Genomic DNA, 20,914 nt, shown 5'->3' with positions numbered 1-20,914 from the left:
ACCACACATGCTTTCATTGAACACTGATTTATAGGAAATGATCTTCTGCTGCTTCTATCAGAAAAACACATGGTGTAAAGAAATTCAAATTTAGAGATTTGTGTCATCAACACTAACAGTCACAGTCACTGATTGTGTGTTATAATAATCATTATTTTGTTCTGTTTTTCCACGGACTTTCTGTATTAAATACACACCATGACCAAGTACAGGATTTACTATATTGATTTTTTTATATTGCTGTTAAAAATCACATTAACACACATGCATGGATGTGATTTGATTGGGTTTAAGAGACAGAGTTTCCAGATCATTGTGTTACTGTTACTTATATTAGCTGAGTGTATTGTTCTGCATTCACTTTCTCTGTTCATCATTAATAACTTCCTGATGTACAGTTTCATTTTTATATCTTATTTATTATATTAGTCTCATTTTATATCTTATTTGTAATGATCTAATATCAGGGTAAGAAATTAATATTCCAGAAGCATCATGGTGTTTTGTGTAAGAAGACTGTTATACATGTTCTTGTTTGTGACTTTCAGTGTTTAGACTGATGGTACCTTTAGTCCCTGTTCTAGTAAACTAACATGAGGATGTGTTTTTGAGAGACTTCACAGCACTTCTGTAAAACACTCTGGATAAGAGAATCTGCCAAATACCTGAAATATAAATGTTAATTTTAAACTTTTTGCAGTTTTTTTTCTTCAATGTGATCGATATCTTACATGGACATGTGTGTATATGTGCAGTATGTATAGTAAATATATATTCTTTTGATTTCATATTTTATCAGATGATATCATATTGAACATTTATGAGGAAATATTCAATATGATATCATAAAACGATGGAAATGATGTTTGCTGCTGTACTGAGCTACATGTTCATAAAGAGAAAATATTTAAAACTTGTAACTTGATGTTGAAAAACGTATATAACCAACTATAAATAAAAGAAACTGTAAGTGGTGTATGACAGTGTGTTTGCTGAGTGTAGAGTATTACACAGTGATCTCACTACATGCCACAATGTGGGTTAACTGATGCTGTGAGAAAGAAGAAGTAAACAGTCTCCCATCAGTCCCCATTCTGCCCTGGACACAGTCATGCAGTTACTTTTAAGTGTTTCACAATGTCTTCAAAATACCATGAGAATATTGTTTAGAGGTGTTAAAATTACCCAGATACCTCCTGTGCATGTTAATGCTGAGACCATTCAATAAAGTCACAAAGTGTTCAACTGTATGTCATTTTACTTGCATCTGTTTATATAGTGTGAATCAATAAATGCATCACTGTATAATGTACCTGTTCCAGTCATAATGTCAGTGTGTACTGTATAATGTCAGGTTCAGCACTATGTTGTTAATAAACAGGTCAGTGGGAGAGTATCTTTCTTGCACCTAGTGGTCAACTGGGAACATTGCAACACATATTGACGAATGACTAGTGAGATAGATCTAGCCCAATTTCCTACCAAGGAGAATATTTCACTGTCCTGTACCTGTAAATGAAGCAGTAAATGTATTTTTTCTTCATTGTGCTGAAATCCAGACACATATATAGAAGTGGTATCTTAGTATCCCAACACCACTAAGCTACTAATCCTGGGCCCTTGAACATGGCTCTTGAGTAACCAACAACTGCTCAGATGTTACAAATAAGATAACTGTAAGGTGCTTGGGATGAGGGTGTCTGCCAAAAGTCACAAAAACCTCTTACAAATGAGTATTTGTAGGCCAGGTGTAGTAGCAGCTTTATTTCACCAGATGTCGCTTTTTGCACAATTTGGTCACTCGATATAAAATTAAGTCTGATTAAGGACTTTTTTGTTTGTTTGTTTTACAGTTTTACGATTTAGGTTATTTAAACTCTACTAACTGAAGACATTAAATGCAGTTCACATTTTTTATTATTTTATAATGAATCATACAACTAATTTCTTGTCTTTGATTGCACTTCAGCTCACACATGGAACATTTATCTTAAGTTTGTAACCCCATCAATTATTACATAGAAAAGAAAAGCTGATATAAAAAACACATGAATAAATATCAGCTCTATATGAAATGTAAACTGAGTAATGGAATTAGTGATGCAAGATATTTTCAGAAGTGAGAAACGATGTAGTGGTTGTTGAGGTTTCCTGAAAACCAAAGAGTATAAGAGAGAAACTCATTCAGTGTGACAGTTTCATTGTGAGAGACTGGTGTGTGTGAGTGTGTGCAAAAGAAGCAGTAATGATGAAGTGCTTGTATCTTATATCTGTTGTGTTTCATGTAGCTGCAGGTGAGTGAAGATATTTTCTATTTTCTATTACAGGAAGGAGAGAAAATATTATACAGTTCTTAGTTCAGCTGCTTTGTGTTTATTTAATGTATTTTCTGTACAGATTGGGTTTACAGTAGGCCGTACTTCATCCCTGTTCCTGAACAACCACCAAAACACTGTCAAATGTTTCTCATTTAGAGTTTCATTACAACAACTTTAATTACTACAGTGTAATAATATTAATATCTGTGTACTAACAGTTAAATTGTCCAAAGAACAACAGTTATTTTTGTACACATGGTACATCTACTCATCACTCAAATTGTGTATATACAGCTTGTTTTTCACATTTACACACTGTTTTTAAATCCAATTAGTACAAGTTCAAAACCAAAATAGTCCCTTTTAACACCGAGGTCTCTACTGGTGTCCTACCTGATTAATCAAATTAATGCCACATTCATTAATACCATATTATGACATTTCTGAATGTGCATACTATCTTGAACACTTTATGTCTCATTTAATTGAGCAACAGCTGTAAGGTTTACATCTAGGTGGTAGATCAGTGAATAAGGAGGATTCTACAGTGAGATTATTTTACATCCCTATAATAAATATAATGTATTTGTTTTCACAATTACTAAATAATTATTTTCACAATCTCTGTCTTATTGAATTTATCTTTAATAATTCACATAATTTCTAATAGAAAAATTATTTTCCTCTAATTAATGTGTCACTTCTTTATTCGGGTCTCAGCTGTAAATAGATGTGTGTGAATTTCACACCTCTTTCTGCTGCCACCCTGTTACTGACCATCATCACTTCCTACGACATGTTTATTTTCACTGGTTTCATGCAGGTTTTAATACTGTATTCACATTTTTGGATAATGTTGAAAAAGAAAAAAAATCAAATATTAAAGTAAATTAATTAAAACAAATGTGGTACATTTAATTGAGCAATTAAATGAATTGAGTTAGTGGATTGGCTTAAATAAATTAGATGTGTGTGTGTGTGTGTGTGTGTGTGTGTGTGTGTGTGTGTGTGTGTGTGCAGGAGAATCAGTAATGATGAAGTGCTTGTATCTTTTCTGTTGTGTTTCATGGCTGCAGGTGAGTGAAGATATTTTCTATTTTCTATTACAGAAAGGAGAGAGAATATTATACAGTTCTTAGTTCAGCTGCTTTGTGTTTATTTAATGTATTTTCTGTACAGATTGGGTTTACAGTAGGCCGTAGTTCAGCCCTGTTCCTGAACAACCACCAAACACTGTCAAATGTTTCTCATTTAGAGTTTCATTAACAACAACTTTAATTACTACAGTGTTATAATATTAATATCTGTGTACATTTAATTGAGCAATTAAATTAATTAAGTTGGTGGACTGGCTTAGATAAATTAGATGTGTGTGTGTGTGTGTGTGTGTGTGTGTGTGTGTGTGTGTGTGTGTGTGTGTGTGTGTGTGTGTGTGTGTGTGTGTGCAGGAGAATCAGTAATGATGAAGTGCTTGTATCTTTTCTGTTGTGTTTCATGGCTGCAGGTGAGTGAAGATATTTTCTATTTTCTATTACAGAAAGGAGAAAATATTATACAGTTCTTAGTTCAGCTGCTTTGTGTTTATTTAATGTATTTTCTGTACAGATTGGGTTTACAGTAGGCCGTAGTTCAGCCCTGTTCCTGAACAACCACCAAACACTGTCAAATGTTTCTCATTTAGAGTTTCATTAACAACAACTTTAATTACTACAGTGTTATAATATTAATATCTGTGTACATTTAATTGAGCAATTAAATTAATTAAGTTGGTGGACTGGCTTAGATAAATTAGATGTGTGTGTGTGTGTGTGTGTGTGTGTGTGTGTGTGTGTGTGTGTGTGTGTGTGTGTGTGTGTGTGTGTGTGTGTGTGTGTGTGTGTGTGTGTGCAGGAGAATCAGTAATGATGAAGTGCTTGTATCTTTTCTGTTGTGTTTCATGGCTGCAGGTGAGTGAAGATATTTTCTATTTTCTATTACAGAAAGGAGAAAATATTATACAGTTCTTAGTTCAGCTGCTTTGTGTTTATTTAATGTATTTTCTGTACAGATTGGGTTTACAGTAGGCCGTAGTTCAGCCCTGTTCCTGAACAACCACCAAACACTGTCAAATGTTTCTCATTTAGAGTTTCATTAACAACAACTTTAATTACTACAGTGTTATAATATTAATATCTGTGTACATTTAATTGAGCAATTAAATTAATTAAGTTGGTGGACTGGCTTAGATAAATTAGATGTGTGTGTGTGTGTGTGTGTGTGTGTGTGCAGGAGAATCAGTAATGATGAAGTGCTTGTATCTTTTCTGTTGTGTTTCATGGCTGCAGGTGAGTGAAGATATTTTCTATTTTCTATTACAGAAAGGAGAGAGAATATTATACAGTTCTTAGTTCAGCTGCTTTGTGTTTATTTAATGTATTTTCTGTACAGATTGGGTTTACAGTAGGCCGTAGTTCAGCCCTGTTCCTGAACAACCACCAAACACTGTCAAATGTTTCTCATTTAGAGTTGTAACATGGTGTCTAACCAGAGCTGCCTATGTGTACATTTCACTCTGGGATTTAAAAGAAAATACACATGAGCACAGGAAAGTGTAACACACACAGTAGTTACTGTAGGAACTGGACTGAGAAACGAGATCTGAGATTTAAATGTACAGAAATTGTTTTCTTTTTTCTTCCAATTCTTTTTGTATGTTGTCTTTAAAAGCATTGTATAATATTGTACTGCATATTGTATTCAGTAGATTGTGATGTTTTGTGTGTTTGTTTCTGTAGGCTGTGCTCTTTCTGGTGAAAATAACACAGAAATCACACAACACAAAGGTGGTTCAGTGCTGTTACCCTGCTCCTGCTCTGACCTGCTCTCCAAACCTCAGAAACTCACCTGGGAGACCTTCAGAACAGGACGTCTGACTGAAGTGTTAAATGATGAACACTACCGTGGCAGATATCAGCTGTTTAATAACATTTCTCCTGCTAATCTGTCACTACTCATATCTGACCTGAGAGAAGAAGATCAGGGAGTCTACAGGTGCAGCACTGAGAAGGAACACAGAGACATATTTCTTTATGTTAAAGGTAAAACATTTAAATACACAATAAAAGTTGATATTTATTGTGAAAGCAGACTTGATGATCCTTCAAATTAATTATAGTTACAAATGTAATAAATATTTACTCCATTTATCATAACTAAAGGGAATTTAAATTTAGGATTCATGTTGTGACACATCAATATCAAGTTATAAATGACAAGAAATACTGATTATGAAAATCAGACTGAAATGTCAGGATCTTTCACAGCGCACTTACAGCGCGCACTTCAGTCTCATCTTGCGTTTTTATTTAAGGCAAAACTAGTCTTTAGCTCCACTGATCTCATGATTTTCTGTTGTGTTTGTTTGTTTGTTGTTGTGTTTTTGTTTGTTTGTGTTTCTGCTCTGCCCTTCATAGTTCTGTTTGCTGGTTTTTGGATTGTTTGCCTGTGTTTTGACCCTGGACTGTGCATTGGATTTTGTTTTTGTTTTTGCCCCATTGCTCTGGTTACTTTTTATTAAATCCTGTTTTCTCGTTACACTGTCACATCCTGCATTTGGGTCCTTCCTCACCTACTCACCCACACACTCTGACAGAATAATCTGTCCTTGCACTCGTATCCCACAATCTCTCCCATGAGTTTCTGACATGAAACTGTGGACTGCTATCAGATTGGATGTGACAGATTTCTCAGTCTAATCTATGATTTATTTTGGTAACACTGTAGTGTTTATAGAGCTCCATGACACCTGTATAATCCCTTTATTATAACAGATATTTACATAAACATCTGATACATCAGAATTATATGTTAATGTGACAAAACATTAAACCCCAAACTCACTGTAATTTACAGTCAGAGAAAATCTACATAACACACTTTACATAATGATCTAAAGAAAGTCGACCTGGAAAACGTCATAACACCATTTAATGTCTACAGAAATCTGTCACTAGACGAGGTGTTATAACTTAACATTCACACTGAGAAACACAGTCTGTACATCAGTTGACACTTCTGGAAGTACATGTCTTTATAAATGTTTATTTAGATTATTTTCAGTTGTCACTTTTATTCATATGATAAAACACTATCATAATAACTAATATAGTGTTTTTATGTGAATTATCTTATATGGGATTATTATTATTAATAACTGTAAAAACTGATGTTAAAGATTATTGTAGATTTAGCAGTTATTTAAATATTCAGTGTTGGGTATCAGAGTCCTGATATTGGATTCATGTAGAGAATTTAAACAGCTGATTGTCACATCATTTAAAAATCTCTTCTGGTTTGCAGCAGAAAATGTTGTGATTTACAAACAGGAATATTAATAATTGCAGTATTTCTATTATTACCTGTAAATGTTCTGTTTACAGGCTGTGAGCTGGTGAAGAAGACAGGGGTAGAGGAGGTGACTGGGTTCATAGGAGAGTCTGTAGTTCTGCCCTGCGTCTGCACTGACCTACAGGACGACCCAAAGAGGGTAACATGGAAGTTTAATAAAAACAATCACTTTCAGGAAATTTACTCTAAACAGACTGGAAATCACAGTAACAGAGTGAAACTGGTCAGTAAAAACCCTCCAGGAAACCTCTCTCTACTCATATCAGACCTGACTGAAGAGGACCAGGGAAACTACAGATGTTCTGCACAGGCTGATCACAGAGATCTGAGACTGTCTGTTAAAGGTACATTTTTGTCATTAATGACTGTGAGCATGTTTTACTCCAGTGTCATGTGTCATATTACTAACAGTGATAGAAACAATCATTAGTTTTAATACGTTTTGTGATTCTGTTCAGTAGGAAGAAGAGAAACTTCAACACAATCGAGAAAAACAGACAAAACACCTCCATCAGAACATCCTCAGAGTAAAACAACAACCTCACCACCTACATCATCCTCAACAACACAAAGTAAAAATACAGAAAAAGAACAAACACTCAACACAAACACTCAGTTTCCCTCTGACAAATGAAATACTAATATCTATTATAAGATTTACATAATATTATGTGTTTATTAAACAGTTTTGTGCATTCATATGGTTTTGTTTCTGCTGTGTGTTACTTATGTGTAGTGGCATTTATTTGTTGGAGATGAGGTACATAACACACACACACACACACACACACACACACACACACACACACACACACCAAGCATAGTGTTTTAAAGGTTTCTCAAGCGATTTTCATGAACATAATGAGACATGAGTCAACTAATCTGAATCTTAAACAGGTTTTGTCATTCTTTTCTGTAGGAAGACAAAAAACTTCAACCACATTGAGTACAACAGACACAACAAGTACATCAGAACAGCTTCATAGAAACACAACAAATTCTCAACCTAACCAGCACAGCAGCCACCTTCTAGGTGCCAAAACTTTTCATCAGCAATTAAAAGTAAAACTGTATTATTACATTAATAACACATTTTTGTTATGTTTTATGACAGTTTTTGGCACTGTGCCAGTTTTACTGTTCGTGATATCCGGTGTAGTGGCATTTATTTGTTGGAGATGTAGAGGTACATAACACACACACACACATACACACACACACACACACACACACACACACACACACACACACACCAAGCATAGTGTTTTAAAGGTTTCTCAAGCGATTTTCATGAACATAATGAGACATGAGTCAACTAATCTGAATCTTAAACAGGTTTTGTCATTCTTTTCTGTAGGAAGACAAAAACTTCAACCACATTGAGTACAACAGACACAACAAGTACATCAGAACAGCTTCATAGAAACACAACAAATTCTCAACCTAACCAGCACAGCAGCCACCTTCTAGGTGCCAAAACTTTTCATCAGCAATTAAAAGTAAAACTGTATTATTACATTAATAACACATTTTTGTTATGTTTTATTACAGTTTTTGGCATTGTGCCAGTTTTACTGTTCGTGATACCCGGTGTAGTGGCATTTATTTGTTGGAGATGAGGTACATAACACACACACACACACACACACACACACACACACACACACAATGTTATTGTGGAGGTTTATGTGTGTTCTTTTTGGAATTAGATCAGGGCAGGTTAATCAATGACTGAATAAGTCAGTCAGTAATACAGTCAGTAAGTGTTTTCTCTTTAGAAAGAAGAAGTGGAGAGAACATGATTACTGAAGGACATCCAGATCATAAAGGAAAGCAGAAGGATCAGGTTAGTGCACATGCAGGCTTGGGTTCAATTTTTATCATCATGGGGCATCACAGAGTCAACAGTAAAAGACACAGAATTGTTCTGTTTTTCCTCAGACTGTGCCTGATGTTACTTACTCTACTGTATCCCATGTAAACACAGCTGGAGCAGCACGGGTCCAGATCATCGATGGAGAAGAAACAGAATACGCCCGCATTATAACAAACTAATCCACAGTGAATATATAGAATAATGCAGAAAGCGTATAGTATGTTAATGCTCAAAAAAGTCTACTTATTTCCTCCAGTGTTTCTTGTTTCCTCGTGTTCAGTACTTCATTTTGGTGTATTCTGCATAAGAGCATGTTCTAGAAGCAGCATCATGGGTAATAACCATTACATTCGTTGTCTTGTAAATGCTGTCTTCACTGTATGTGTGTGAAATAATTTGTTGGGGTTTGTGTGATAGTGTTCTTACTCAGTATACAGTTTGTTCTGTGTATTACACCACACGTATTTACTAATGCTGTGAGAAACAGGAAGTAGCCATTTTCCCATGCCAACGTGGCCAAAGTCATGCAATTACGGCAATTATACTAATGAAGTGTCTCATAGTGGTTATAAACTTTCATCATTGTTGAGGTGTACTGTATTGATGGGCAGTTAAATGCAGAAATGTTCATGCAAATTGCAGTCCTAAGCCATTGTGGGAGGCTCTTTTTATTACCTACAGTCCAAATCCATTCTCGTAGTTCTTATGCTGTTCAGTAACTTCATGGATCTTTAAGCTGTTCATGTGGAAATCAACAGCTTCAAATGTATTACTGTAATAATTACTGCTCACCACTAGATGGCCTCAGAGTTCAATCCAGAAGAAGCCACAAGTAGCTGTGAAATTGCTTTTTACATACACAGCAGGTTTTTTATTTTGTAAATAACTGCATTGATATCAAACAAGCCAGGACCAAGCATTTATCTGTAAAAGCAGAATCAGGCTTTGTGATACAAAAATATGACGATAATGACGATACTATACTATGTGTATAGTATGGGAGTTTTTTTATAGGTTTATAAATTATAGTGATGAATTTATGATGTTTATTAAATGATGAATTAGTTTATGGTTACAATTGGTTTTGTTTACCACAAGGACCCTCGCATCATTTCCATATTGGTAGATCATCAAAATATAATTAAAAAGTTGTTTGGACACACGTTTTCCTTCATTGGTTTAGCACAGCAATTTGCAATGACAAGTCATTGCATCTGGTTTGCATTTAGTGGAACCATCATTTGTTTTAGGTTATTTATTCAAAAGACAGTGATTGAGTGCTGCATCATATGACCTGGCCTTTATAATCACCTGATCTAAATCAGATCTAAATCTGATCTAAATCTAGTTGGACGGAGGAGTGAAGGAAAAGCAGCCAACAAGCACTTAACACCTCTGGAAACTTCTTAAGAGTGTTGGAAAAGCATTCCAGGTGACTAAGAAAATGCCAAGTGTGTAAATCTTTCACAGCAAAAGGTAGTTACTTTGAAGGAACATTTTCTGGGTCATTTAACATGTTTTTATTTACTGCATAATTTCATATGCATATTTTTTTTGGATTTCTTCAGTATTAATTTTCAATGTTGAAAAAAAATCTTATTGTTTTTGTTCTCTTTCTTCTATTTAATACAGTTGCTATTGTATTTGTTTTTTATTATTATTATTATTATTAATGAATTTATTGATGTTGAAAATTTTTTATCCATTTTTATACAGTTGCTGTTGTATCTGTTTATCATTAGTAGTAATAGTAGCAGTAGTAGTATTTGAATTTCATTTATATTTCATCTTTTTGCTTGTAAAAATATGCTGTCATTTGGAAATATATTATCATAAATCTAAAAAAAACAATTGTACGCTCCTGTCACAAACTCGCCAATCTTACACCTTCTTGTATGACACGTGATATCAGAGTTGTTTAATCACAATTTTGATAAAGAAACCGGTTCTTTTTTTTTTTACTCCCATCCACATTGGCATAATCCCGCCCTTTGCGCTGTGATTGGTTAACACATAATTGTGCGGCGCTCTCGATGGCTGTACGAGTGGTTCGCTGGAGATAAACATTGAATAGCTGAAAGAGACCCAAAGTCTAGCACGTGTCTTTCTTTTTTATATATGAGTGGCGTGATAAAAGTTTATAATTGAAAGTTCTCGTAAAATGAGGAGCAATTTTGAGTACTTTAATGGTGAAGAATTCATCTTAGCAAGATTTAAGCGAAATTTAAATTATGGGGTGACCAGAGTAAGTATCGACAACTTCGATACAAATACGTGTACCGTTACACCCCTACTATATACTGTAGTATCTTCTTGTGAGAGAGGGATAAAGTAATTTTATAAGTTGATTTGTGCTTTAAGTGTTTCACAATGTCATTAAAATACCATGAAAATATTGTCTGGGTGATTTTAGACAACATCCAGACAATATTTTCATGGTATTTTAATGACATTGTCTGGATGTTGTCTAAAATCACCCAGATATCTTCCTGTGCTTGTGTATGATGAGACCATTCAATAAAGTCACAAATTGATGAACTGTCAGTATTTGTAATATAAAAAATAATACCAGAATCCTGCATTATGTGTGAGGAGGGTGGACATGTACAAAAATGGCCTGTTTCTTTGCTGGATGTGTTTTGGAGCCGGCTAAATGTTAATATTCTCTATGTGCTCATTCGCAACACACAGGTTAAAATGTGTTGAATCTACCAGTGTGGAGTGATTTATGTTTTTCACTTTTGTTTATTTAGCAGATGCAGGCCAGTTTTCCACTGATGTGCCGCCTTTCTAGATTGTTCAGCCTCCCATTAATCTCATTAAAAATATTCTTACACCTAGTGGTGAACTGGGAAATTGCAATACACATTGACGAATGACTAGTGGGATAGATCTAGCCCAATTTCCTACGAAGAAAAATACATGAATATATAAATGCTGTAATCCAGACAAATATATAGAAGTGGTAGCTTTGTATTTAATATCCCAGCACCACCAAACTACTGACCCTGGGCCCTTGAACATGGCTCTTGAGCACCTATTAACTTCTCAGATGTTATAAATAAGATAACTGTAAGGCGCTTGAGATGTAGTAGCAGCTTTATTCCACGTGGTGTCGCCATTTGGTCACTCAATATGAAATAAATGTTTTGTATGTTTTTTTTACAATGTTTATATTTAAGTTCTTAAAACTCTACTAATTGTAGACATTAAATACTATAAAACTTTTTTTAATTTCTTTTGAATTTAATAACGAATCATACTCACCACTCATTTCTTGTCTCTGATTGCAGTTCAGCTCACACATGGGACATTCATCTTAAGTTTGTCACCTGATCAATGATCAATTATTACATTGAAAAAAAACCCCTACAAATTACAGATAATAAAAACACATGAATAAATATCAGCTCTATATAATATGTAAACTGAGTCATGGAATGAGTGATGCAGGAGATTTTCAGAAGCGAGAAACGATGTATTGGTTGTTGTGGTTTGTGACAGTTTCACAGTTGGGGTGTGTGTGTGTGTAAGTGTGTGTGTGTGTGTGCAGGAGAATCAGTAATGATGAAGTGCTTGTATCTTTTGTCTGTTGTGTTTCACGTGGCTGCAGGTGAGTGAAGATATTTTCTATTTTCTATTACAGAAATGAGAGAGAATATTATACAGTTCTTAGTTCAGCTGCTTTGTGTTTATTTAATGTATTTTCTGTACAGATTGGGTTTACAGTAGGCCGTAGTTCAGCCCTGTTCCTGAACAACCACCAAACACTGTCAAATGTTTTTGATTTACAGTTTTTATTAACAACAACTTTAATTACTACAGTGTTATAATATTAATAGCTGCGTACTTACAGTTAAATTGTCCAAAGAACAGCAGTAATCTTTATACACAATGTAAATCTACTCATCATGCCTTGTGTTATAAAGTCCTTTTTGAGACCTGTTCAGTTTTGATCATGTGGATTTTTTCTTCCTGATTAACTTCAGTGTAAAATGTACTGATGAAGAGAGGTGGGATAATGAATTAGGAGGATTCTACAGTGAGATTATTTACAGTGTATGTGTTTTTACACATTTACTGAATGATATCTATATAATTAGTCTGTCACTTCTTTATTCTGGTCTCAGCTGTCAATAGATGAGTGTGAATTTCACACCTCTTTCTGCTGCCTCTGAGTCACTGACCATCATCTTTACTTCCTATGTCATGCATAAGTTACAGATTATAACCACTGGCTTCTTGCATGTTTTAATACTGTATTCACATTTATAGATTTTTTATAGATTTTTTAAGGAAAATCTCATTTCAAAGTAAATTAATTTTAAACCAAACTGGTACATTTAATTGAGCAAACAGTAAGTGGACTGGTTTAGATACATTTTCCTGTAAATACACAGTATGTCACTTCTTTATTCTGGTCTTAGCTGTCAATAGATGCGTGTGAATTTCACACCTCTTTCTGCTGCCTCTCAGTCACTGACCACCATCTTCACTTCTGACGTCATGCATAAGTTACAGTTTATAACCTCTTTATTCTTGCATGTTTTAATTGAAAAAGAGAAAAATCTAATTTCAAAGTAAATTAATTAAAGTCAATGTGGCACAATTAATTAAGAAAACATGTTAGTAAGTGGACTGACTTGGCTAAATTGTATGTGTGTGTGTGTGTGTGTGTGTGTGTGTGTGTGTGTGTGTGTGTGTGTGTGTGTCTAAATGTGGGTTTTATAATAACAGTTTATGAAATGTGAATGTTTCTAATGTATAGGGAAAAAATACATTACAAATGTTAAGTTTATGGAAGTGAGTAAAAGTATGCAGTGTGTTTGTGCTGTGAATAAGCGCTTCTGTGATGTAAAGAAAAAGAAATAGAGATTAAAACAAACCCATTAAACTACACACACCTGGAACTTCATTTATTTCAGCTACAACATATTCTCCTATCTGCTTTTTCCTCCAGGTACAGTATATGTTGTTGAGAGAGTCTTTACTAGTGTTCTGGTAGAAGGAGTTGGTTTGGAGGTGAAGGTTGATTGTTATAGTACATTATAGATGTGAGATTAACTGCTGTACTGAGCTGCACACTGGGAAAGAAAACTGTGAAGAGTTTTGAAAAAGTGATCATAGTGTTGAGAAATGTGTTTAAGTAACTGTAGAAAACTAACTGGAAACAGGTGAAAGAAATCTGCACATTGTGTAGTTTTACTTTCTCCAAGTGCTCTTTATTTTCACATGGAGTTGTAACATGGTGTCTAACCAGAGCTGCCTATGTGTACATTTCACTCTGGGATTTAAAAGAAAAAATACACACATGAGCACAGGAAAGTGTAACACACACAGTAGTTACTGTAGAAACTGGACTGAGAAACGAGATCTGAGATTTAAATGTGCAGAAATTGTTTTATTTCTTCTTCCATTTTTTTGTATGTTGTCTTTAAAAAACATTTTATAATATTGTACTGCATATTGTATTCAGTAGATTGTGATGTTTTGTGTGTGTGTTTCTGTAGGCTGTGCTCTTTCTGGTGAATATAACACAGAAATCACACAACACAAAGGTGGTTCAGTGCTGTTACCCTGCTCCTGCTCTGACCTGCTCTCCAAACCTCAGAAACTCACCTGGGAGACCTTCAGAACAGGACGTCTGACTGAAGTGTTAAATGATGAACACTACCGTGGCAGATATCAGCTGTTTAATAACATTTCTCCTGCTAATCTGTCACTACTCATATCTGACCTGAGAGAAGAAGATCAGGGAGTCTACAGGTGCAGCACTGAGAAGGAACACAGAGACTTCAGTCTTTATGTTAAAGGTAAAACATTTAAATACACAATAAAAGTTTATATTTATTGTGAAAGCAGACTTGATGATCCTTCAAATTAATTATAGTTACAGATGTAATAAAATATTTTTCTCCATTTATCATAACTAAATGGGAATTTAAATTTAGGAGTCATATTGTGACACATCAATATCAAGTTATAAATGACAATAAATACTGATTAATACTGAAAATCAGACTGACCCGAAACTGTGGACTGCTATCAGATTGGATGTGACAGATTTCTCAGTCTAATCTATGATTTATTTTGGTAACACTGTAGTGTTTATAGAGCTCCATGACACCTGTATAATCCATTCATTATAACAGACATAAACCTACATAAACATTAATAAAGGCTTCAGTTGATGTCACTGTCACTGTGTGAATTTGAATGTAAATTTATAAAAGTTAAAGTTTATGTAAATATCTGATACATCAGAATTATATGTTAATGTGACATGAAACATTAAACCCCAAACTCACTGTAATTTACAGTCAGAGAAAATCTACATAACACACTTTACATAATGATCTAAAGAAAGTCGACCTGGAAAACGTCATAACACCATTTAATGTCTACAGAAATCTGTCACTAGACGAGGTGTTATAACTTAACATTCACACTGAGAAACACAGTCTGTACAGCAGCTGACACTTCTGGAAGTACATGTCTTTATAAATGTTTATTTACAGTGCCCTCCACAATTATTGGCACCCCTGTTTAAGATGTGGTCGTGGACTTCTAAAAATTCTCCTTTTTTTTAAAACAACATAGAACCCAAATGCAAAAAAAGAGAAAAATCCAACCTTTCATTTAAGTACATAACTTTGGTGGTAAAAAAAATCATACATTTAGAAAACAATGTCTTCATGTCAGTTGTAACTTTTATTTATATGATAAAGTACATGTCAAAACTCTTATCATAATAACTAATATAGTGTTTTTATGTAAGGTGAAGTATATTATATGGGATTATTATTATTAATAACTGTACAAACTGATGTTAAAGATTATTGTAGATTTAGCAGTTATTTAAATATAAAGAACCCAGTATAAGTTCAGTGTTGGGTATCAGAGTCCTGATATTGGATTCATGTACAGCAGGGGTGTCAAACTCAAATTAACAGTCGGCCAAAATTAAAAACTGGGACGAAGTCGCGGGCCAAACTCAATATTTATTGAAAAATTGACTGCAATTGTGCATGTTTTCCGTCTCTCCAGATCTGTAATGTTGAACCTTTTCATATGGAAACAAACTTTAGTTTTGCATAAACATTGAATCTCGAACAACCAAAGTTTAATACTATAAACACATGAGAAATTAAATTTGAAATAAAACACACATCAGTGGTATTCGTTTCTTATTATGTCTCTCTCTCTCTCTCTCTCTCTCTCTCTCTCTCTCTCTCTCTATCTATCTCTCTCTCTATCTATCTATCTGTAGCCTTTCTAATTCCTTTTTAATGTAAATCTTTTTTCATAGGCCAAAAACAAAACCAAAAATAATAATAATTTCCTTCAATTAAAAAAAACCTTTCAATTACCAGTCCATGCCTTAAAGTAGAAAAAGTGCATAAAGACATCATTCATTCAAGCTCAGTTTTTACACTGATTTACTCTGATGCACATTGGTTCAAGCCAATGTGCATCAATGTCTGGGTTTAGGCTCTGAGCTGAGGAGATCCTCAGGACTGAGTGAAGATGTTCATCAGTGAGACTCCTGAGTTGTGTTTTGTTCATCTTCATTAAAGAGAACAGTTACACACACAGATATGTGCTGCTGAACATAGAGAGGATTTGAGCAGCTTGGGCACGGAGTTGGTGCAGTGTGTCGGGGAGAATCATGGAAACTATGCAGCACACACAGAGTCGTACTTTAACTTGAGCGTGTCTCTACACTGGAGTTCAATCAGCTCCATTTGGAGGTTGGTTGGTGCGCTTTCCACGTCAAACACAAACGAATTACTGAGCAGATCAAATCTGCATTTCTGGGCTTCAAAGTCGGTAAAACACCGGGTAAATTCAGCGCTGAGTACGCAGAGTTTTTCAGCGCGGAGTTTTTCAGCGGTCTCGACTGACGCGCCCGCGCACTAACAAAGCATTCTGGGATTTGTAGTATTAGCGGTGTACGCGTTATATACTGGCGGGCAGCTCTAATACACATTTGAAATGATCTCGCTGGCCAAATATAATTACACCGCGAGCCAGAGTTTGACACCCCTGATGTAGAGAATTTAAACAGCTGATTGTCACATCATTTAAAAATCTCTTCTGGTTTGCAGCAGAAAATGTTGTGATTTACAAACAGGGAATATTAATAATTGCAGTATTTCTATTATTACCTGTAAATGTTCTGTGTACAGGCTGTGAGCTGGTGAAGAAGACAGGGGTAGAGGAGGTGACTGGGTTCATAGGAGAGTCTGTAGTTCTGCCCTGCGTCTGCACTGACCTACAGGACGACCCGAAGAGGGTAACATGGAAGTTTAATAAAAACAATCACTTTCAGGAAATTTACTCTAAACAGACTGGAAATCACAGTAACAGAGTGAAACTGGTCAGTAAAAACCCTCCAGGAAACCTCTCTCTACTCATATCAGACCTGACTGAAGAGGACCAGGGAACCTACACATGTTCTGCACAGGCTGATCACAGAAATCTGAGACTGTCTTTTAAAGGTACATTAATGACTATGAGCATGTTTTACTCCAGTGTCATGTGTCATATTACTAACAGTGATAGAAACAATCATTAGTTTTAATACGTTTTGTGATTCTGTTCATTAGGAAGAAGAGAAACTTCAACACAATCGAGAAAAACAGACAAAACACCTCCATCAGAACAGCCTCAGAGTAAAACAACAACCTCACCACCTTCATCCTCAACAACACAAGGTAATAAATACAGAAAAAGAACAAACACTCAACAAAAACACTCAGTTTCCCTCTAGCTGACATCATTTTAATTTTTCTATCACAAATGAAAAACGAATCTCTATAATAAGATTTACATTATATTATGTACATTAAACAGTTATGTGCATTCCTATAGTTTTGTTTCTGCTGTGTGTTACTTATGTGTAGTGACATTTATTTTGGGGGAAGCAAAAGCACAACACACACACACACACACACACACACACACACACACACACATTGTAGGGTTTCAAAGGTTTAACATAAACATAATGAGACATGAGTCAACTAATCTGAATCTTAATCATGTTTTGTCATTCTTTTCTGTAGGAAAACAACCAACTTCAACCACATCAAGGACAACAGACACAACACGTACATCAGTACATCCTCAGAGTACAACAACAAAGTCTCCTGCATCATCCTCAACAACACCAGAACAAGTTAACCAGTCCAGCAGCCTCCTTCTAGGTGCCAAAACATTTCATCAACAATGAACAAATCAAACTGTATTTTTACATTATAACATATTTTTGTTGTGTTTTATTACAGTTTTTGGCATTGTGGCAGTTTTACTGTTGGTGATACCCGGTGTAGTGGTGTTTATTTGTTGGAGACACAGAGGTAAAAAAAACACACACACAATGTTATTGTGAAGGTTTTTGTGTTCTTTTTGGAATTAGATCAGGGCTGGTTGGTCAGTGACTAAATAAGTCAGTGTAATACAGTAAGATGTTTTCACTGCTAAATGAAGTTAAATGTATGAGAGTTGAAGAAGAACAGCAGCTTCCACACTTTACCTGATTACTTCACATAGTGAAATTCTGTTTCTCCTACAAGAGGTGTGATTTCTGAGTGTTTTTTCTTTAGCAGGAAGAAGTGGAGAGAACATGATTACTGAAGGATGTCTGGATCGTAAAGGAAATCAGAAAGATCAGGTTAGTGCACATGCAGGCTTGGGTTCAGCTGCATTTTTATCTTCGTGAGTGAGTCAACAGTAAAAGACACAGAATTTATATTTTGTTATGAATAATTTTCATGTTCTGATTTTTCCTCAGAATGTGCCTGATGTCACTTACTCTACTGTATCCCATGTAAACACAGCTGGAGCAGCACGGGTCCAGATCATCGATGGAGACGAAACTGAATACGCTCGCATTATAACAAACTAATCAACAATGAATACAGACGCTCCCCAAGTTACGAACAAGTTATGTTCCGAACAAATTAGTTTGTAAGTTGTTACTGTTCGTTAATGACTACGCATATCTCCTAATGATGTAAGAGCTATAAATACTATCAAATAAACAATAAAATATACTAAAACAAATCGAAATTAAAAATATTATTAAAATAAAAAAAATTGCTTAAAATGTATTCTCCCGAGTCCAGAGATCATGTAGACTCGTTACGGTCGACGACTAGCTAGCGGTGACTCTCCTCCGTTTCGATTTTTCTCGACTCCGAGGACAGGTTTGTTCGTATCTGCAAAATTTTGTAAAGTGGGGACCGTCTGTATATAAAATAATGCTGAAAACTCACAGTATGTTAGGCACAAAAAAGTCTTCTTATTCCCTCCAGTGTTTCTTGTTTTCCCGTGATCACGACTTAATTTTCTTGTGATCTTAACATAACTAAAGTTGTTTTCTCATGATCAGTACTTCATTTTGGTGTATTCGGCATAAGATGTTCTAGAAGCAGCATAATGGGTAATAACCATTACGTTCGTGGCAGTGGGTGTGGGCTTGTGGTGGAGCCTCGGTGCGGTTTATATCGAAATCATGAGGAAATTAAGTCGTGATCATTAGAAAACGAAAAAGAAAAAAAATTCAATGCATCGCATCTTTGAACTTCCATAGCAATCCCTACTGCAGATTCAGGCTTAGGGTTAGTTTTTAGTTTTTTTTATCTAGTAACGGATATAATTTAAATTGTAGTTAAGTACGATATTTTAAATGAAAAATACTTAAGTACAAGGAAAATTACAGATTTTATCAACTACTTTACAAAGTAGAAGTACACAAAAAAAATACTATTTAATTACAATAACGTGAGTAAATGTAATTTGTTACTTTCCACCAAACAAACTTACAGCTAATGTACATCATGGGGTGCTCCCCACTTGGGATACAGCCCCCAGCCCCTTCTACATAGCGGCCATCTGTAAAATGAAAGTGGAGAGAAATGTGGCCCACCACAGAGTACAACTTCTCCCTGAGTGAAAACCTGTTAGCATGACTCAAACCATTGGACCAATCGTGTGCTTCTCTTTTAGCCAGTCAGTCAGTAATTAGTAACATCAGAATAATTATGCACAAACCTAAAACAGTAGCCCACCAGCCAACCACCAGAAACCTGGGGTATCAAGCATGCCGCCATTTCTTTGATTTATGGACACACCTGCCCAGGACCCAAGTGGAAGCACAGATATCTTGCTTCGACTTGTCAATTTGCACACTTGTGTGAGGGTTGATGTGTCTCCCACTCTGGGGAAAGCCCTTAGATGATAAATGTGCCCCTGCCATTATTACTTTAGATAATATCATTTAAATAGGAACCGGTCGGTGTACACGGTGTGTAGATGAATGGTTATTTTGTCTTCACAAGAATCCCAAGTCCTCCCTTTTTGGAAAGACGAAAATGCCACAGGGAACAGCTGTTACCTTGTGGTAAATGTTTGACAACTTCTCTAGCAATTCACCTGGTTACATTTTTTTTACTTGCTGTAAATAAATGCATCTATATAATACAAGCCAGGGCCAAGCATTTATCAGTAAAAGAGGAATCAGGCTTCATGAGACAAACATATGAAGATGATACTGTGTGTATAGTACGTTTTTAATTTTTTTTTTATAGTGCTATAAATGATAGTAATGGCTTTATAGTTTTGATCAAATTAAGCATTAGTTTATGGTTACAAATGTTTTAGAAGGTTAATTTTGTTTACTACAAGGAACCTCGCATGATTTCCAGGTCGGGAGATGTATTAAACAAGGCTGTCTGATATCTCCAGCAACAGAAATGTGTTTCATTTCAATATACTGAAAAAGTTGTTTGGACACACCTTCTCCTTCATTTTTTTATGTTTATTATTTTCAACATTGTACATTAATAGTGAAGACACTGTTAATACAACGACAAGTCGTCACATCTGGTTTGCACTTAGTGGGGTCATCATTTATTTTTTTCAACAAGCAAAGGTTTCCAAACACACCTCTAGGTTATACAGCATAAAAGCTATTTATTTACTTTATGCATACTGATTAAATGCTGCATCATATGACCTGGTCTCTGTAATCACCCAATCAAAATTCTAAAACCAGTTCAAATTGTTTGGGAATGAGTTGGACTGAGGAGTGAAGGAAAAGCAGCCAACAAGCACTTAACACCTGTGGGAACTTCTTAAGAGTGTTGGAAAACCATTCCAGGTGACCGAGAGAATGCCAAGAATGTGTAAAGCTTTCAAATCAAAATGTGATTACTTTGAAGATTCAAAATATAAAACATTTCTGGGTAATTTAAAACGTTTTTAATTACATAATTCCATATGCAGCATTTTTTTTTTCATTTTGGATTTCTTCATAGCAACGTACAAT

At 35.1% G+C, this 20,914-nt stretch overlaps 1 protein-coding gene across 2 annotated transcripts; it reads left to right on the top strand.

Moving 5' to 3' along the window:
* The first annotated feature begins 2,220 nt into the window (after window positions 1-2,220).
* On the top strand, window positions 2,221-20,892 carry LOC124401131 (junctional adhesion molecule-like). 2 transcript variants are annotated; one of them, XM_046873130.1, is made up of 8 exons: window positions 2,221-2,294; window positions 14,091-14,393; window positions 16,770-17,081; window positions 17,190-17,297; window positions 17,649-17,789; window positions 17,871-17,942; window positions 18,189-18,256; window positions 18,377-20,892. In XM_046873130.1, the coding sequence occupies exons 1-8, from the start codon at window positions 2,246-2,248 to the stop codon at window positions 18,488-18,490; spliced, it is 1,167 nt and encodes a 388-aa protein (XP_046729086.1). In that variant the 5' UTR covers window positions 2,221-2,245; the 3' UTR covers window positions 18,491-20,892. The 2 variants fall into 2 exon arrangements, with proteins under 2 accessions (XP_046729086.1, XP_046729087.1); XM_046873131.1 differs by lacking the exon at window positions 2,221-2,294 and adding an exon at window positions 12,128-12,193.
* Window positions 20,893-20,914: the final 22 nt, after the last annotated feature.

The sequence above is a fragment of the Silurus meridionalis genome, chromosome 18 (assembly GCF_014805685.1).
Source record: "Silurus meridionalis isolate SWU-2019-XX chromosome 18, ASM1480568v1, whole genome shotgun sequence".
NCBI classification, from domain to species: domain Eukaryota; kingdom Metazoa; phylum Chordata; class Actinopteri; order Siluriformes; family Siluridae; genus Silurus; species Silurus meridionalis.
Note: the sequence above shows the minus strand (reverse complement) of the source record. Positions and strands in the feature narration are given on the sequence as shown.